At 36.9% G+C, this 17,102-nt stretch overlaps 1 protein-coding gene across 8 annotated transcripts in view; it reads left to right on the top strand.

Annotated features, from left to right (window-relative positions):
* Positions 1-17,102, top strand: part of LOC142453675 (histone deacetylase 8-like) — a 49,515-nt gene that overhangs the window by 15,566 nt on the left and 16,847 nt on the right. For 5 of the 8 annotated variants that reach the window (XM_075555225.1, XM_075555218.1, XM_075555221.1 and 2 more), the window contains 2 exons: positions 628-769; positions 11,439-11,486. In XM_075555225.1, the coding sequence (XP_075411340.1) occupies positions 628-769; positions 11,439-11,486 (190 nt within the window). Of the gene's footprint in view, positions 1-627; positions 770-11,059; positions 11,166-11,438; positions 11,487-17,102 lie in introns of those variants that run through there. The other 3 variants (XM_075555220.1, XM_075555226.1, XM_075555219.1) reach the window with 2 other exon arrangements.

Genomic DNA, 17,102 nt, shown 5'->3' with positions numbered 1-17,102 from the left:
TAGCAACCCTATAGGACATAATAGAACTTCCCCTTTATGTTTCTGAAACTAAATCTCCATGGGAGTAGAAAGCCTCATCTTTTTCTTGTGGAGCCTCTGGTGGTTTCAAACTGCTGACCTTACTATTATGTTAGCAGCTCCAAACATAACCACCAGGACCCCTGTTAGGCTCTAATTGTGGTGTCTATATCTAGTCTGATTGTGTATGTGCTGACTTGGATGTCCTTGAATACAGGTTTATGGCCTAGCTAAATTTTCTACTGTATCCTTTATTAAACAACTACATTTTAAAAACTAAATGGCTATCACCATGGTTTAGTAGAAAGCACACTGGACTGAGAATCAAGAAACCTCACTTGCAGACCTGACTCTCTGCTATGTAAGCAAGAGATACCATTTCTCAGGCCTCAATTTCTTCACCTATTGGTTATGACTAGTTAACGTGTAAGGTTTTTTTTCCTCTCAAGCTCTAATATTTTAAAAATCCTTTTCCTATTATTAGAATGTTTCTGTCTCAGTTGCAGCTCATGCCAGCGCAGTCACTTTTCGGTAAATTGTCTCATCTCAAACACATTTTCCTTGTTGTAAAATTCATTTCTTACAAAGTAATCTGATTCTTGCCCTAAGGTTATGACTGCCCAGCCACTGAAGGGATATTTGACTGTGCAGCAGCTGTAGGAGGAGCTACAATCACAGCTGCCCAATGCCTGATTGATGGAAAGAGCAAAATAGCAATTAACTGGTCTGGAGGGTGGCATCATGCAAAGAAGTAAGAAAATTGCTTTCCTACTTTCTGACTGTACCTGAATCAATTTTCCTGTTATGTACAAGGGGGTACTCTCCCCCCAAAATGAAAACTTTTTTCAAGCTATGTATTTAAATTTTTTACAAAACAACCTTATCACCTTCAAACTACCCTCCATTATACTTAATACATTTGTCAAATCTGCAATTCCATTCTTGGAAATATTTTTCAAACTCGTGTTTGGATGGCTGACTGTACCTCCCTTGTTTTTTTCTTCACTTTTTCTAACTTCATCAAATTGCTGTCCTTTCATGTCCCTCTTTATTCTTGGAAACAAAAAGAAGTCACATGGAGCAAGGCCACGTGAGAGTAAGGTGCGTGGGGCAAGAGAGGCATGCTAGTTTGTTTGTTTTGTTTTTTTTTTTTGACAAAAACTGGCCTATTGAGATGGCTGCATGAGCAGGTGCATTGTCGTGGTGGCAAAACCAGTCCCCTGTCTGCCACAAATCAGGCCTTTTTTTGGTCGCACACTGTTCTGCAATGTGAAAACTTGATTAACCTGGTGGAACAAACTCCCAAGTGCACTATGAGTTGACAGACACCCAGAACAAAGTTTGTCATCAATCAACATTGCACCTTTTTTTAAACGAGAAAGCTACTCATCTTGAGTTTTTCCCACAGCACTCCTTTTGTTAGCTGTGTTCAACATCACAACAGTTTTTGCAGCAATTTTCCTGAGCAGAAAGCAAAATTTCACAGCTGTACACTGTTCTCTTAAATCGGCCATCCCCCCAAAATGAAAGATTCAAGCAAAACTGCTTTCACACACAAAAAATTCACTGTGACTAGAGAACGTTCCCAGGCAATGCCACTGGGTGTATTAAGTGCGAGTTGCTCCATGCTCACCTGGCGGGGGGTGGAGGGATGAGCACTATGAAAAAATGAGTACTACAAAAGCTCTTGGTTTTGGGGGGTACCTCCTCGTAAAAGCTTATGCTTATTTTATTGACATCTGCTGAGAGATTTGTATGTATTAGGCATCCTGAAGAGATACAAATGGAAATAGAAGGTGACTAATAACAGCATAGTAGAAAGAATACTATACTATTGAAAGTCAAGATAACCGGGTTCTAAGCCTAGTTTTACTCATAGCAAGGTAACTTACTTTGTAGGCCTCAATTTTTCATCAGTGAAATGGGCAGTGTGAAGGATAACTGCACAATCTCTAAACTCCTCTTCACCTTTCTGAAAATTTCCTGGGGATATTTCACTTGAGGAACATTAGCAAGATAAGAATAAGTAGGGAACAACATCAATAATGGTATCAGTTGAATACCTGTGTGAACTGAAGAGATTTAGCAGTAGAAAAAAGTCTTATAAGTACTAGTTTTGAGATCGTTCATGAAAGAAGTTGCAAACATTTTCAAATAGAGAATTGATGAGAATAGTTCGAAATTGGAAGACTGAGGAATCAAGAAGCAAACGTACGCTTCCATCTCTAAAGAAAGTAGTAACCTAGAAATGAGCAATTCTCTAAGGAGAAAGCTATTCTTAGGTATTGCTTGGGATTAGAGGAAAAAGTCTTCATAGAGGTTTATATTAACATTTCAAGCAGTAATACTCTTGAGAAGGCCTTTTTAGTACTCAGCATCTTTTCTGATATGTCTGTAGTATTTAACGAATGTTGGAAGAAAAGGATTTTAAAAACAATTTATCAGTGTGCTGTCTGAATGAAATGATTCCAGACAAACTGAAACCCTTGATAATTGTTCTTTTCTCCTTTTATCGTACTGTTGTTTATATGTCCAGTTCTGAGGATTTTGGTTTTCTTAAAATTGAATTGTAATCCGTACTTAAGTTCTTCTTTTTAAAAAAAATCATTTTATTGGGGGCTCATACAATTCTTTTTTTTAAAAACAATTTATTAGGGACTCATACAACTCTTATCACAGTCCATACATATACATACATCAATTGTATAAAGCACATCTGTACATTCTTTGCCCTAATCATTTTGATCTTAATCAGCAAGTGCTTTAAGTCCTCCTCATTTTCAGCAAGCCAGATTGTGTCATCTGCATACTGCAGGTTGTTGATAAATCTTCCTCGACTCCTGCTGCTGTGTACTTCTTCATATAGACCAGCTTCTCAAATTATTTGGTCAGCTTACAGATTGAATAAGAATTGTGAAAGTATACTACCCTGACAGACCTCTTCTGATTTTAAACCTCTCAGTTCTTTTCAAACGACTTACCTTTTGGGATTCACATTCTTCTGAATATTAACCATAGTTTGTTAGGGTTCACATAGGTGAATGCCTTTGCATATTCAATAAAACACAAGAAACACTTTTCTTGTGGTCTCTGCTTTTAGCCTTGATCCATCTGACATCAGCAGTGATACTTCTTATGCCATGTCCTTCTGAATTTGGCTTGAATTTCTGGCAGTGTCCTATCGATGTACTATCAATGCAGCTGTTTTTGAATTATCAACATTTTACTTGCATGTGACATTAATATTGTTTGAAATTTTCTGTATGATTTCAAAAAGCAGCTCGAGAACCCAGGCATCAATGCAAAGAAGTAAGGAAACTGTGACTCTGTGGGGTCGCTGTTCTTCAAAATGGGCACAACACAAATACTGTAGTCAGTTGGCCAGGTAGCTATCTTTGAGTTTTCTTCAGTGCTTCATCACCTTGTTGAGACATTTCAATTTTTATTTTGTCAGTTACTATTCTGTCAAATACTGGAGCCTTGCTTTTTGGTAACACCCTCAGTACAGCTTGGACCATCAGTACCGTAGGTTCTTGATCATAGGTTACTACCTGATATGATTGAATGTCAACCAAATCTTTTTGGTACAGTGACTGTGTAATCCCTCCATCGTCTTTTGTTGTTTCCTGCATTATTCAATATTTTGTTCATGGAATCCTTCAATATTATAACTTGAGGCTTAAATGTGTTTTCAGTTATTTCAACTTCATATATGTTGAGTGTATTCTTTTTTGGTTTTCTAAATTCAAGTCTTTGCACATTTTTTCATAGTAATTTGTCTTCTCGGGCTGCCTTTTGAAATTTTCTGTTCATCTCTTTTACTTCATCTTTTCTTCCATGGGCTGTAGCTATTCTGTGTTCAAGAGAAAGTTTGAGTCTCTTTTGACATTCATTTTGACTTTTTCTTTCTTGTGTTTTTAATGACCTTTTGTGGTCTTCATAAATGATGTTCTTGATGTCCTACCACAGCTCATCAGACCTTCTGTCACTAGTGTTCAGTGCAGCAAATCTATTCTTCAGATGTTGAAATTCAGCTGAGATATATTCAAGGTTGTATTTTGACTCTCATGGACTTGTTTTAATTTTCTTCACCTTCAACCTGAATTTACAAATGAGCAATTTGTTTCAATTGGTTCCACAACTGGCCTCCTTTTGATAGCTGATAATGAGCTTTCTTCATACTTTTTTCCCACAGATGTAGTCAGTTTGATTCCTTTGTATTCTGTTGCTGAACTGTATACATACAGTTGCTGTTTAAGTTGTTGAAAAAGGGTATTTGCAATGAAGAAGCCATTGGCCTTATAAAATTCTATCATATGATTTCCAGCGTTATTTCCATCCTATGGCCATGTTTTATAACTACTGTTCCTTCTTCATTGTTTAAACTTCTGCATTCCAATCACCTATCATTTGCAATCTATTTTCATTGCATGGTTGATCAATTTCAGGCTGAAGAATTTAGTAGAATCCCCCAGTTTCATCAACACTATCTGTAGTTGTTGGTGTGTAAATTATTTGTATTGACTAGATTTCCTTGTAGGCATATAGATATTATCCTATGACATCAGCATTATGCTTTAAGATAGATCCTGCAATTTCCTCTTTGATGAAGATTATGATACTATTCTTTTTGACCTTATTATTCCTGGTACAGTAAATTATGTGATTGTCAATCTCAAAATGGCCAATACCAGTACATTTCAGCTCACTAATGCTTAGGATATCAATTTTTTAGGATATCAATCTTTATGCATTCCATTTTCACTTTTGACATCTTATAGCTTTCCTAGATTCATACTTCATATATTCCAAGTTCTGATTATTAATAGCTATTTTCAGCTGTTTCTTTTGATTTTGAGCCATGCCTCAGCACATAAAGGTCCTGAAAGCTTTACTTCATCATCCACATCATTATGGTGGATTCTGTTTTGAGGAGGCAATACTTCAGTTGCATTTTAAGTGCCTTCCAACTAGAGGGGGTCATTTTCCATCACTATAAGCCACTGCTGTTCATAAGGTTTTCTGTAGCTAGCCCTCAGAATTGAACAGCCTCTTCCATTTTTGTGGTCTGTTCTTAGTCTGGAAGCTCTGCTGAAGCATATTCATCTTGAGTGACCCTGTTGATATTTGAAATACCAGTGATGTGGTGCGTTTCAATTTGTGTTGTAAGAGTTTCAATTTCCACATATCCTTGCCAACATTTCATATTTTCTGTTTGATTTTGTTTTTATCTCACCATAGTTATCCCAATGGGAGTGAAAACACATCTCATGTAGTTTATATTTGCACCTCTCTGGTGGCTAATAATATTAAACATCTTTTCATGTGTGTGTTGGTCATTGGAATATCCTTTTTGGTAAAGTGTTTATTCAAGTCATTTACCTATTTTATTTGTTTTCCTGTTAAGTTGTTTAAGTTTTACATATATATATGTTATTAGATTCTTAGTGGATATATAGTTCCCCCAAATATTCTACCAGTTAGTAGCTTGTCTTTTCATATTTTTGGTAACAGTTTTTTGGTGGATAAAATTTTGAAATTTTTATGATATCACATTCATTTATTTTTTGCCTTTTGCTATTTGTACATTTGTTATTTTATTAGTGAGTCTACTTTAAAAAAATAAGCCTGATGTGGTTGTTTCTGAATTTTTCTAAGAATTTATGGTTTTAGAATGCACAGTTAGGTCCTTACTGCATTGTAAATTTATTTTTGTGTTTGGCTTGAGGCATATTAAGTATTAAAGTTATATAGCATCAGTCTTCTGATGTGTTCTTCTTTTTAGATACTGTGTTGGTTTTTCTAACTCTTTTGCTTTCCAGGACCTCTGGTGGCACTGTCAAGTAAGTGTCGCACTGCCACACTCAGGGAAAAGTTAAGGCTGGTCTGCTCTCATAAAAATTTAGAGCCCTGGAAATTCTATAAAGGGTTGTTGTGAGTTGGAATCAACTCAATGACAGCGGGTTTTGGTTCCCTCTCTATATAACTTTAGAATTAGTTTGTTGATACCCACAAAATAATTTACTGGGGATTTGTGATTGCTTTGAATCTATGATCATTCTGGGAAGAACTTCCATGTTAAAAATATTGTCTTATCCATGAACATGGAATGTTGTTATATGCCATCAAGCCAATTTCTGACATATAGCAACCCAATATGCCAAAGTAGAACTGCCTCCATAGTTTTCTAGGCTGTAACCTTTGGAGGAGCAGATCTTTGTGTTAGCAGCCCAGTGTTCAACTACTGAGCCACCAGGGCTCTTTACCAAGAATAGTGCATGAGAAGTGATGTCAGTTGCAATCAGCTTGAGGGCACCCGTTATTGCTCTTGTTGCATGTGGGAGGAGGTGAAAGAAGAGGAAGATGACCAGGTTTCTGTTTAGCTTGTTTGGGTATGGCCCATACAAGCAAGCAATTCTTAACAATAGCTAATATATTTTAAGCTAAGTGCTAGTGACTTGCATTTTGCTCTTCTGTCCTCACAAGAACATTAGGAGGTTTGGTATTGTTACCCATTTTCCATGATACAGAAATACTGAAAAACAATTTGTTCAGGATTTTTAGGTGGCAAAGTTGAGACTCAACACACAAGCAATCTGATTATTAATTCTGTGTGATTAGCCATTGCATATTCTACTACAATAAAAAGGAGTGGATGATGGTATGCAATGGAAGTAATACTCAGGTGAATTGGATATTCGGAGTTGTATATGGAGGTAGAAGCGGAAATAGAAATAAAAGTGTTATGGATATAACAAATGGTGGTATAAATTCTGAAAGTGGATGAGATTACTGAGGTGAAATAAAAAGAGTGAGGAGAAAGACAAATAAGAGAGTACAAAAAGAAAGATAAGAGAACACAGAACCCAAGGAAGCATTGATTTCTAATGGGCAAGCAGATGAAAAGACTAGGGAATTCAACTGAAAAGCAACAATTAAGAGTAGCTAGAGAGGTCTTGGAATGTCAAGATATCAAAAGCTTTTTAAAATACAGAGTTCTCAGAGATCCCATGTACTATCTGGTCAGTCCAGCTAGTTACTAAAGGATCAGTCATATTTGGCAATTAAGGTTAATGGTCTTTATAAGAGAATTTTGGAGAAAGTAATGAGTAGAAAGTAAAGAAATACCTAGGAAAGGATGACTGTTTTCCAGAGGTTTGAATGAGAAAGGAAAGAAGAGAGGTGTGGCCAAGAGAAATTAAAGGCTAAAGCATAGTTGACCCAGACCTTCATTCCTGAGAGACAAACCAGAGAACCCTTTCTAACACAATAGTGTTTGTATTATCCATTTGAAAATATTTAAGTACATTTAAAGGTTGAAAGGAAAATATTGGAAATGCATATGAGATGGATGAACAGTGCAGAGAAGACTACAGGAAAGAAGCAAGTAAAATGGCTTTGGGAGGATGGGACCCACCTCTTCTGAAGCCAGAGAAAAAGAAAGATGTGACAGAGGAGATTGAGTTGTCTGCTGTTCAGTTTCTGCCATATGTCCTCTTGTTTCTCTGTGGACAACTCCTGTTCTCCTATATGAAAGTAAGCCAAAAATGACGGCTAAAACCATCATAGAAGCTTTATTAATAAAAAACATAGAAATGCAAAGTTGTTGTTTCTGGACACATCTTCCATCTATGTCTGTATGTATGGAGGCATTGTTTCTGCTTCCTTAAACTTTCCCCAAAGAATTCTATACTGTTTGATTTACATTGTGAAGGAACTGCAGCTTTGGCATCCTTGAGAGACTCAAATTGTGTTCCTTTTCAATGTTATTTGAGTGTGGGAAACAAAAACAAATCTGAAAGGGCAAGATTAGAACTGTCCGGTGATCATCTCTTTCAGAGGAGTTGGCAGTGGTAGCCAAGCAACAATGTAGCCAAGCAACAATCTTCTGGTCTCAGGGTTGTCGAGGCTCTTTAGTCCCTTGGATTAATTGTTCCCATGCATTTGGATTTTCTTCACTCTTCTTTGTTCCATAGAGGAGAAGCCAAAGTTGCACCTTAGATGTGTGTCAGTGTGCCTCCTATAGGATATTCCTTTTTTCTACTGACTCTCTACGAAGCATGATAGGGACTGGTCTCTCCAGATAACTTGTCCAGATTACAAGAGATAAAATCTTGCCATTCTTGATTCTCAAGAGTATTTGTTCTTGCTGTTCATGATATATATTTAGTATTCTTTGCCAATGCCATATTTCAAAGTTATCAATTATTCATCAGGATTCCTTATGTATTGCCCAGGTTTCACATGCATATGAATGTCCTGAAAATACCATGGCTTGAGTCAGACCCACCTTAGCTTTCAAGACATTTTTGAATTTTAACATTTTAAAGAGGTCTTTTGCAGCAGATTGGTCCAATGCAGTATGCTGTTTGCTTTCTTGACTACTGCTTCCATGAGAATTGATTGTGGATCTAAGAAAAATGAAACCCTTTACAATATCAGTATTTCCCCCATTTATGTTGATGTTGCATATTGGTTGAATTGTGCTCATTGGTCCAGAGTCACTGTACTAAAAAGAATTAGATGACATCCAATCATTTAAGGAGGTGTACATGATCAAGAACGAATGGTATTGAAGGAAGAAGTCCAAACTACATTGAACTCTTTGGTGAAAAGCAAGGTTGCAGGAGTCGACAGAATTCTAATTGAGATATTGTAGCAAATGGATATAGTACTGGAAGCATTCACTAATCTAAGCTAATTAGAAGAGAACCATACGCATCATACATTCTTAGTACCCCCCAAAAGATGATACAATGGAATGTAGAAATTATTGAACAATATCATTGACATTGCAGCCCTAGGGTTAGCTGGCTGGTCTCCAACTCCAGCTCCTAGAGCATTTGTATTTCCTTCTCATAGAATACCTGTGAAAGTGAACTATTCCCATGTTTGTCTCTTTGCTAGGCTGTCCTTAAACAGGAATTTCATCTTATTCATCTTTATATCTCGAGCCCCTAGCACCGTATCAAGCATATAAGAAACGCGCAGAAAAATACAGAATGAATAAATAAGTCCTAGAAATGAATCCCTAGAAATACTTGAATGACTGCCATAAGACTGGGCAAAGTAGGTATGTGGCTGCGGAAGGAAGAAGAGCTCATAAGAGTAGTGGTGAAAGTCAAAGGGAGGAATAATTTTTAGCTCAGTGGAAGAAAGGATTTTGCTAATTTTCTTAATGAATTAGGATCAAATTGGAAGCACTGGGTAGAAGTGAGATCCCTGTAATAAAGAGGTGTTCAATCACCCCGTGGAGAATTCTTGGCAGTGATTTGGGGGAGGAAATTTCAATAGTAGAAAGGAAAGTGATGGTGATAAGTGATGCTCAGGGCTTCTTTATTAAACGGTTTCTCTCAGAACAGCCCTGGTTTGGAGAAGTGCTTCTCCACAAACTAGACCATTATTAGTCACCCGGGGCACCTGGGGCTACTCACCATTTCTCCTTGAGGGCAGGAGTATGTTAACCATCCTCCTTAGCACTGTCATTACTAGCTAGTATATAGTAAAGCTCAGCAACGATTGGCTGAATTGTATATGATTATCCAGATATCAAAGACACTTCTCTTTCTACCTCGACAAATGCCTGTGGAATGAAGTTAATGAAAATTATATTTATGGAACAAAGTTTGACTCACATCATTAATTATTATTTCAATACTGAGTACATACTATAAGCAAGGCCACCTACTAGGTTTTGTGAGAAAGAAACAAGAGATTCTATCCCCCAGGGTTTCGTATTGTTGCACCAGAGAAAACCTATGGCCACAATAAGTATAGCACAAGGTAGAAAGTCCTTAGCACCGTGCGCGCAATGTACTAGCTACTTGTGGGAGGCTGAATACTGGCCTCCATGTCTTCATTTCCAGAGCCGGTGAATGTTACTTTATATGGCAAAAGGGGTTTTGCAAGTGTGCTTAAATTAAGGATCATGAGGTTTAGATATTATTTCAGATGACCTGGGTGAGACCTAATTGTAAAGTATCCTATAAGAGGGAGATTTGACACAGAGGAGAAGGTGGAAGCAAAGTCAGAGAAGATGCTCCATTGCTGGTTTTGCAATTGGAGAAAGGAGCAAGCCAAGGGCTGCAAGGAACACAGCTTTTAAAACCTGGGAAAGACAAGAAAACAAATTCTCTAGTCTCTGAAGGTAGCACAGCCTTGTAGGCATCTTGATTTTAGCCCTGCCAGACACATTTTAAACTTCTAGCTTCCAGAATTGTAAGAGAATATATTTATGTTGTTTTAAGTTATTTATTATAGCAGCAATAGGAAATTAATATGACACTCAATAAATATTTTTGAAGAAATGGGATTTTTAAAAGTTCTATAAAAGAAGTAAAGATACGAGGTTCCCTACACAGTAGGCGAGAGCCTAAAAGCCTCAAAAATGTTCCCAGTCCATACAACTAGTTTTCCCCTTAATCAAGTCAGCTAGGGGATTATAGTGGACTTCATAGTTTGCTCAAGGGGAGTGAGCGCAGCCAGTGTAGGTGGTGCTGCTACGGCACAGAACTGTCTGAGTGGAAAATTCGCCAGCCAAACCTACTATATGGATCACAATGAGTGCACATTCTGTTGTACATGGGCTGACCGGATGGCAGCTAGCAACAGCAGCTTGCCAATAATATTCCTGAAAACTGTTAGCCTCCTGTTGCCACTTTGGAAATCTACTTAGTGTTAGTTCTAGGACTCTCAGTTGCCTGAATGCTGTGCCAGCGAATTTCTTTTTTTACTGAGTTGCAATACCTATTTGCTTTAAACTGTTTAATGCTTTATTATATGAGGGGTAGTCCCCCAAACCCGGATTCTCTCCCCAAAGCTATGTATGTATGTATGTATGTATGTATGTATGCATTTACAACATAACCGTATCACCTTCAAAGCACTCTCCATTACTCTTAATACATTTGTCAAATCTGAAATTCCATTCTTGGAAATATGTTTCAAACTCATCTGGATGGTTGACAGAACCTCTCTTGTTTTTTTCTTCACCTCTTCTAACGTCATCAAATCGCTGTCCTTTCATTTGTGGAAACAAAAGTTACATGGAGAGAGGTCAGGTGAGTAAGGTACGTGGGGCAAGAGGAATGCTGGTTTTTGCCCAAAACTGGCGCACTGAGATGGCTGCGTGAGCAGGTGCATTATTGTGGTGGCAAAACCAGTTCCATCTGCCACAAATTAGGCCTTTTTTTGTTATGCAATCTTTTCAGAGCCTGTAAATAGAAAGGCTGATTAACAGTCTGACCTGGTGGAACAAACTCCAAATGCATTATCACCCCTCATATCACAACCTCTTTTTTGTAAAGTACCCACTCGTATAGTATTTTATGTTGTTTTCAAGTTTTCTCAAACATGTTGAAAACATAACAAGAGCCTTACAGACAAGGACCGGGATTTATATATGTCTGTACCTTCCACAGAGGAGTCCTGGTGGCGCAGTATATATGCATTGGGACACTATCCGAAAGGTAAGCAGTGTGAAATCATCAGCTGCTCTGAGGAGAAAGCTGAGGTTTGCTGCTCCTGTAAAGAGTTACAGTCTTGGAAGCCACAGGGGTAGTTCTACCCTCTACCCTATAGGGTCACAATCAGCTGCAATTGACTCGAGGGTGGTGAGTGTAGTTTGGTATCTTTCATAATACTAGTTATTCCAGAGGTGCTCACTAAATATTTATTTATTGCTAATAATCAAGAAGCTGGGTACAGGGAGTAGAGGAGTGCTATTTTGTGTTTCTATTTTTAGGCCATAACTAACTAGATGACCAACTTTACTCAGCAATCAAACATGAATTGCTATCTCTAATATGGGCTAGGCCTATATTTTATACAGTCAATGTATACACAAGTAAAACAAATAAAATTTGGTCTCTATTACTGAAGGCTTGAATGACAAAGGCTGATTAATTAACACACTAAAATATAACATGATATACTATTGGTAAAGCCAGACACTCCTAAACGAAATGAAAGCAATTAACTCTGTCTATGAAAGACAGGAACCAATACAAAGGTGACAAGTAAGTTGTACTGTGAAAGAAAATCAGCTGCCCAGAAAGAAAAGAGGCAGGTAGGGAAAAAGTCAGAAGACACAGAGGATTAGTATAATCCTTGAGCAAGGAGTGGTAGGTAGGTAGTAATGTTAGAAAGGCAAGTATTATCGATAGAACTGTGTCGGTCCAAAATACACATTGAATCATGTGAAAGTCTTAGCAAACAAAAAGAAATTAGGAGAGTACAACTGGACACAGAAGTAAAGCTCTCGCTATTTTCAGACGATATGATTTTATAGAGAGAAAACGCTAAGGACTCCACAAAAAGACTCTTGGAAACAATTGAGAGATTTGGTAAAGTAGCAGGATACAAGAATAACAAGCAGAAATTAACCGGATTCTTATATACCAGTGAAAGCTTCAAAAAAGACATGAAGAAAACAATACCATTTACAATAGTCACACAAAAGATAAAATCCCTAGGAATAAATCTAAGCAAAGAAACAAAGGACCTATACAAAAAAAAATACTGAACGTTATTACAAGACACCAAAAGAGATCTACACAAATGGAAGACAATGCCATGTTCATGGTTAGGAAGACGTAATGTTGTGAAAATGTACTGCTGATTGCACAACACAATCTACAAATAAAATACAATTCCGATCCAATTCCTAACTTCATTCATTTAAAGAAATGGAAAAATTAGTTACCAACTTCATATGAAGAAGGAAGAAGCCCAGGGTAAGCAAAGAATTCTTGAAAATGAGGAACAAAGTAGGAAGTCTTGCACTACCTGACCTCAAAACTTACTACACAGTGACAGTAGTCAAAACAGCCTGGTACAGGTATACTGATAGATACATAGACCAATGTATGGATAGAAAGCCCAGAAATAAAAGTATCTACCTACAGGCAACTGATTTTCAACAAATAACCAAAGAATATTAAATGTCAAAGGGATACTCTCTTCAATGAATGGTACTTGATATGTTGGCTCTCCATCTGCAGAAAAATGAAACAAGACCCATATCTTAGTCCATGTACAAAAATTAACTGGAGATGAAACAGAGACGTGAATGTAAATCTCAAAGCTGTAAGGATGATCAATGAGAAAATTGGGACAAACTTAAGGGCCCTATTGCAGGACATACACAGACTACCAAATATCATAAAGGAGGCACACATAATAGAAAACAAAATAGAATGAATAGAATATAATAGAAATAAAGATCTATTAAAAATAAAACACTTAAGCACATCAAATGACTTCATCAAAAGAATAAAATAAGAGCCCACAGATTGGGAAAAATTCTTTAGCAATGAAACAACAGACTAGGAATTAATTACAAAATCTACAGAATTCTGTAATATCTCAATAAGAAAGAATCAAATAATCCAATTAAAAGGTGGGCAAAGGACATGAATAGGCATTCACGGGAGACAACACGCTACACGTGGATAGCTAACAAACACATGAAGAAATGCTCACAAACACTAGCCATCCAGATGATGCAAATCAAACCGAGACACCACCTTACACCCACAACCATAGCCCAATTAAAAAATTTTAAATAGAAACAAAACAACAAATGCCGGAGAGTGTGTGGAGTGATTGAAAATACACTGTTGGTGGGCTTATAAATATGTACAACCATTGTGGAAAGCAATAGCTACTTAAAACAATTGGAAAGAGAAATCCCTTAAGACCCAGCAATACCTCTGCTGTACCTAAAGAAGAGACAAAATACAAACAAATGTATGGCCCCATGTTCGTCACAACACTGTTCACATATAACAAGATAGGAAAAGCAGCCCAAACATCCATCAGTAGAATGGATAAATAAACTCTGGTACATACACAAAACTGGTGAAACCACGAAACACTACATGACAAGGATGGGTCTAGAAACTATTATACTTAGTCAATCACAAAAGGACAAATACTAAGACAAAGGCAAGCACCTGTTCTCAGGTCATGTAATTTCTTATTTGGTCTCCCCCTCATGATCCACTTCTCCCCTCCTGTTTGTATATCTTAATAACCAATTCAACAAAGGGGGCCTCACCTCAGCTCGGGTCAGTTTCTGGAGTAGAGAGAGTGGAACAATCAGTCCCTGCTATATAACATGTCTACGGTTACCCCAAATCAACAGACACTTCTACAAGGGTGCTCAATGAACCCCAATAGAAATTCAAGTGCAGAGGTGATGCTGATGGGGTGGCGGGGGGTGGGGGGGACAGTGATCTTTGTCTCAGAGGAGGTGACTTCACATTGGCTGATGGATAAACTAGTCCTCAATTGGGAAAAATGCTTAATATTACTCCAACAGGAGAATACACCTGGTATTTATTGATTATGTTCTTAATTGGGTACTTTTAATCAAATTTCTATCCAGCCCTTGGTGACCCAGGCTGCATGCTATAGACAGCCTGGACTTTAGACTTTGTTCTTTCAAGGTGTTTCATAGGTTACGCCAGAAGAATCAGATTTGGAAATCCCACTAAGCAAACTGGACTTTACCTTTAATTCACCTGCAACAAATTAAAGGAACTGAAATAATCCTTTGGAATTAAGGCTGAAATTCCTTAGTGTGAGAATAAGTACATGAGTACTATCCTAAGGTTAGGGAATTGAAAATTATTGGACTTCGGTTAAAATCTCTTGCACAAAAATCTGCAACCTAAAACTACCACATAATTGCTTGTTTCATACTCTTTATTATGACATATATCCCAGCAGGCATAGTTCTGCCTTAGTGAGCGTTATTTAAAGTTGCATACAAGTGGTCTTCAAAAATTCATGAAAAATTTGTTATTATGAAAAAAAACTACACTGGTTTAAAAAAAGTTTACAGCAAAATATGCTGTTTTTTATCACATATATGAACTAAGTTTTTATACCACGTATGAACAGGATCTAGATTGAGGCACTAAGTAGGTTAAAACATCAGTTTGAATAGAGCCCCTATCAGAGCAACATGAATTCTACTAAAATTGAAGCAAGAACAAACACCAAATTTATGGTAAAGTCTGAATGGAAGAATGGTGAAATCACTGCTATTTCACAAGAAGTTTACAGGGACAATGCTATGAAGAAATCAGCAATTTACAAATGGATAACTTGTTTTAAGAAAAATAAGATGATGCTGAGGATGAAGCCCACTGAAGTAGACCATCCATATCAAGTTTCGAAAAAACAATCTTGTTGGTATTCTAATTGAGAGTTGAGAAGACAAAGATTAACAGTAGAAACCATAGCCAACACCGCAGATTGTTTCAGTTGACACAATTCTGACTGAAAAATTAAAATGGAGCACATGCTCTGTTCAATGGGTGCCAAAACTATGTGTCCTGATCATAGAAAGAGGAACGCTTTCTGTGGAAATTTTAACCAGTTAAGAACCTGAAGCATTTCTTTGAAGAATTCTAATCAGAGATGAAACATGATTTTACTAGTATAATTCTGAAAACAATGTACACTCAAAGCAATGACTATCATGAGATGGAAGTGCTCTTGTCAAAGCAAAAGTGGACCAGTCATAAATTAAAGGTGATGGCAACAGTTTTTTTGAGGATGCTCAAGACGTTTTGCTTGTTGACTTTCTGAAAAACCAGAGGGTGTTGAGAACATTAGCCAAAGCTTTGGCAGAAAAACATGCCCAGCAAGACTTCACCAGTCTCCGTCATCATAATGTTCCTGATTGTTCCTCTCATCAAACAAGGGCAATTTTCTGACAGGAAGCTACTTTATAGTCCTGGTTTGGCTTCTTCTAACTTCATTTTGTTTCCTATTCTTAAAAATATTTTAAAGGACATCCATTTTTCTTCAATTAAAATGTAAATCAGACAGCACTGACATAGTTAAATTCCCAACATCCTCAGTTGTTCAGATATGTACTAATTGGCTGGTATTATTATTTACAAAGGTGCTTTGATCTTGATGGATCCTATGTTGTGAAATAAACATTATACTTTCTCTTTATCTTCTAATTTCATTTTCCAAGAATGTTTGAAGCACCTTCATATTTTGTATTATTGCATTACCAATAAACCTGAATTCTCCCTTATGCAAAAGCCATCTCTTAATTAAAATGTTATACTGCAAAGAGTGTGTCTCAACTGGGGAATTACTTTATAAAACCCTATATTGTAAACAAAATAATGAACAGACTCAGTTTTTTGAAAAGTGTAGATCTGAAGAATTCCCAAGTCCTCATTTTCCTCTACCCATTCTTATACTGAAGAGAAAAACAGAATGCTAATAGTTCAGGGGGAAAAAAATCTGGGATCGTTAAAATACATGAGTATACTACAATATCTAAAAGATCTGATATTTCTTTTCTAAAAATAGCCTGAGATGTAATTCACATACTACACTATTCACCCATTTAAAGTACACAATTCAGTGCCTCTAAGTATATTCACTGAGTCATGCAGACATTCATCAGCAAAATCAATTTTACAACATTTTCATCACCCTAAATAGAAATCCCAAATGCATCAGCAGTCACTATTTTCTACAACCACACCCAGCCCCTGAATACCACTAATTTTTGTCTTTGTAAATGTACCTAATCTGGACATTTCATACATTTGGAATCATTCAGTTTATGGTCCTTTGTGACTAGATTCTTTTTAGCATAATATTTAAAATATATTTAATAGTATTTTTCATAGCTTATATAGCAAAACAGGTTCCCATTGTCAATTTCCCCGCATAATATTCATTAACATTGGTTCAATTCTGCACATTGTATCAATAGTCTTAATTTTCCATTCTAGGGGTTCCACTGCCATTAGCTTAGTCACACTGCCCCACCATTCTCATCTTTGCTTTAAATTAACTGTGTTCATTTGGCCTCATACAGCTAATTTATTTAAAAGAGTATAGTACTCGAGAGTAACATTTTTGACTTTTTAGGATAACCTGTTATTTGGTTAAAAGATTGTTTCAGGAGTTAGTTTTGGGTCAAGGTTTAAGTTGTATTTCAGGGCAATATGCTCAGCGATTACTCCAGCCTCAATGGGTCTAGTAAATCTGGATTTTTTTTTTTTAATTTAAAGTTCTGTTCCACATTTCTCTCCCTCTCT

This window comes from Tenrec ecaudatus, chromosome 7 (assembly GCF_050624435.1).
Source record: "Tenrec ecaudatus isolate mTenEca1 chromosome 7, mTenEca1.hap1, whole genome shotgun sequence".
Taxonomy (NCBI): Eukaryota; Metazoa; Chordata; class Mammalia; order Afrosoricida; family Tenrecidae; genus Tenrec; species Tenrec ecaudatus.
This window is presented reverse-complemented; position numbering and strand designations above follow the sequence as displayed.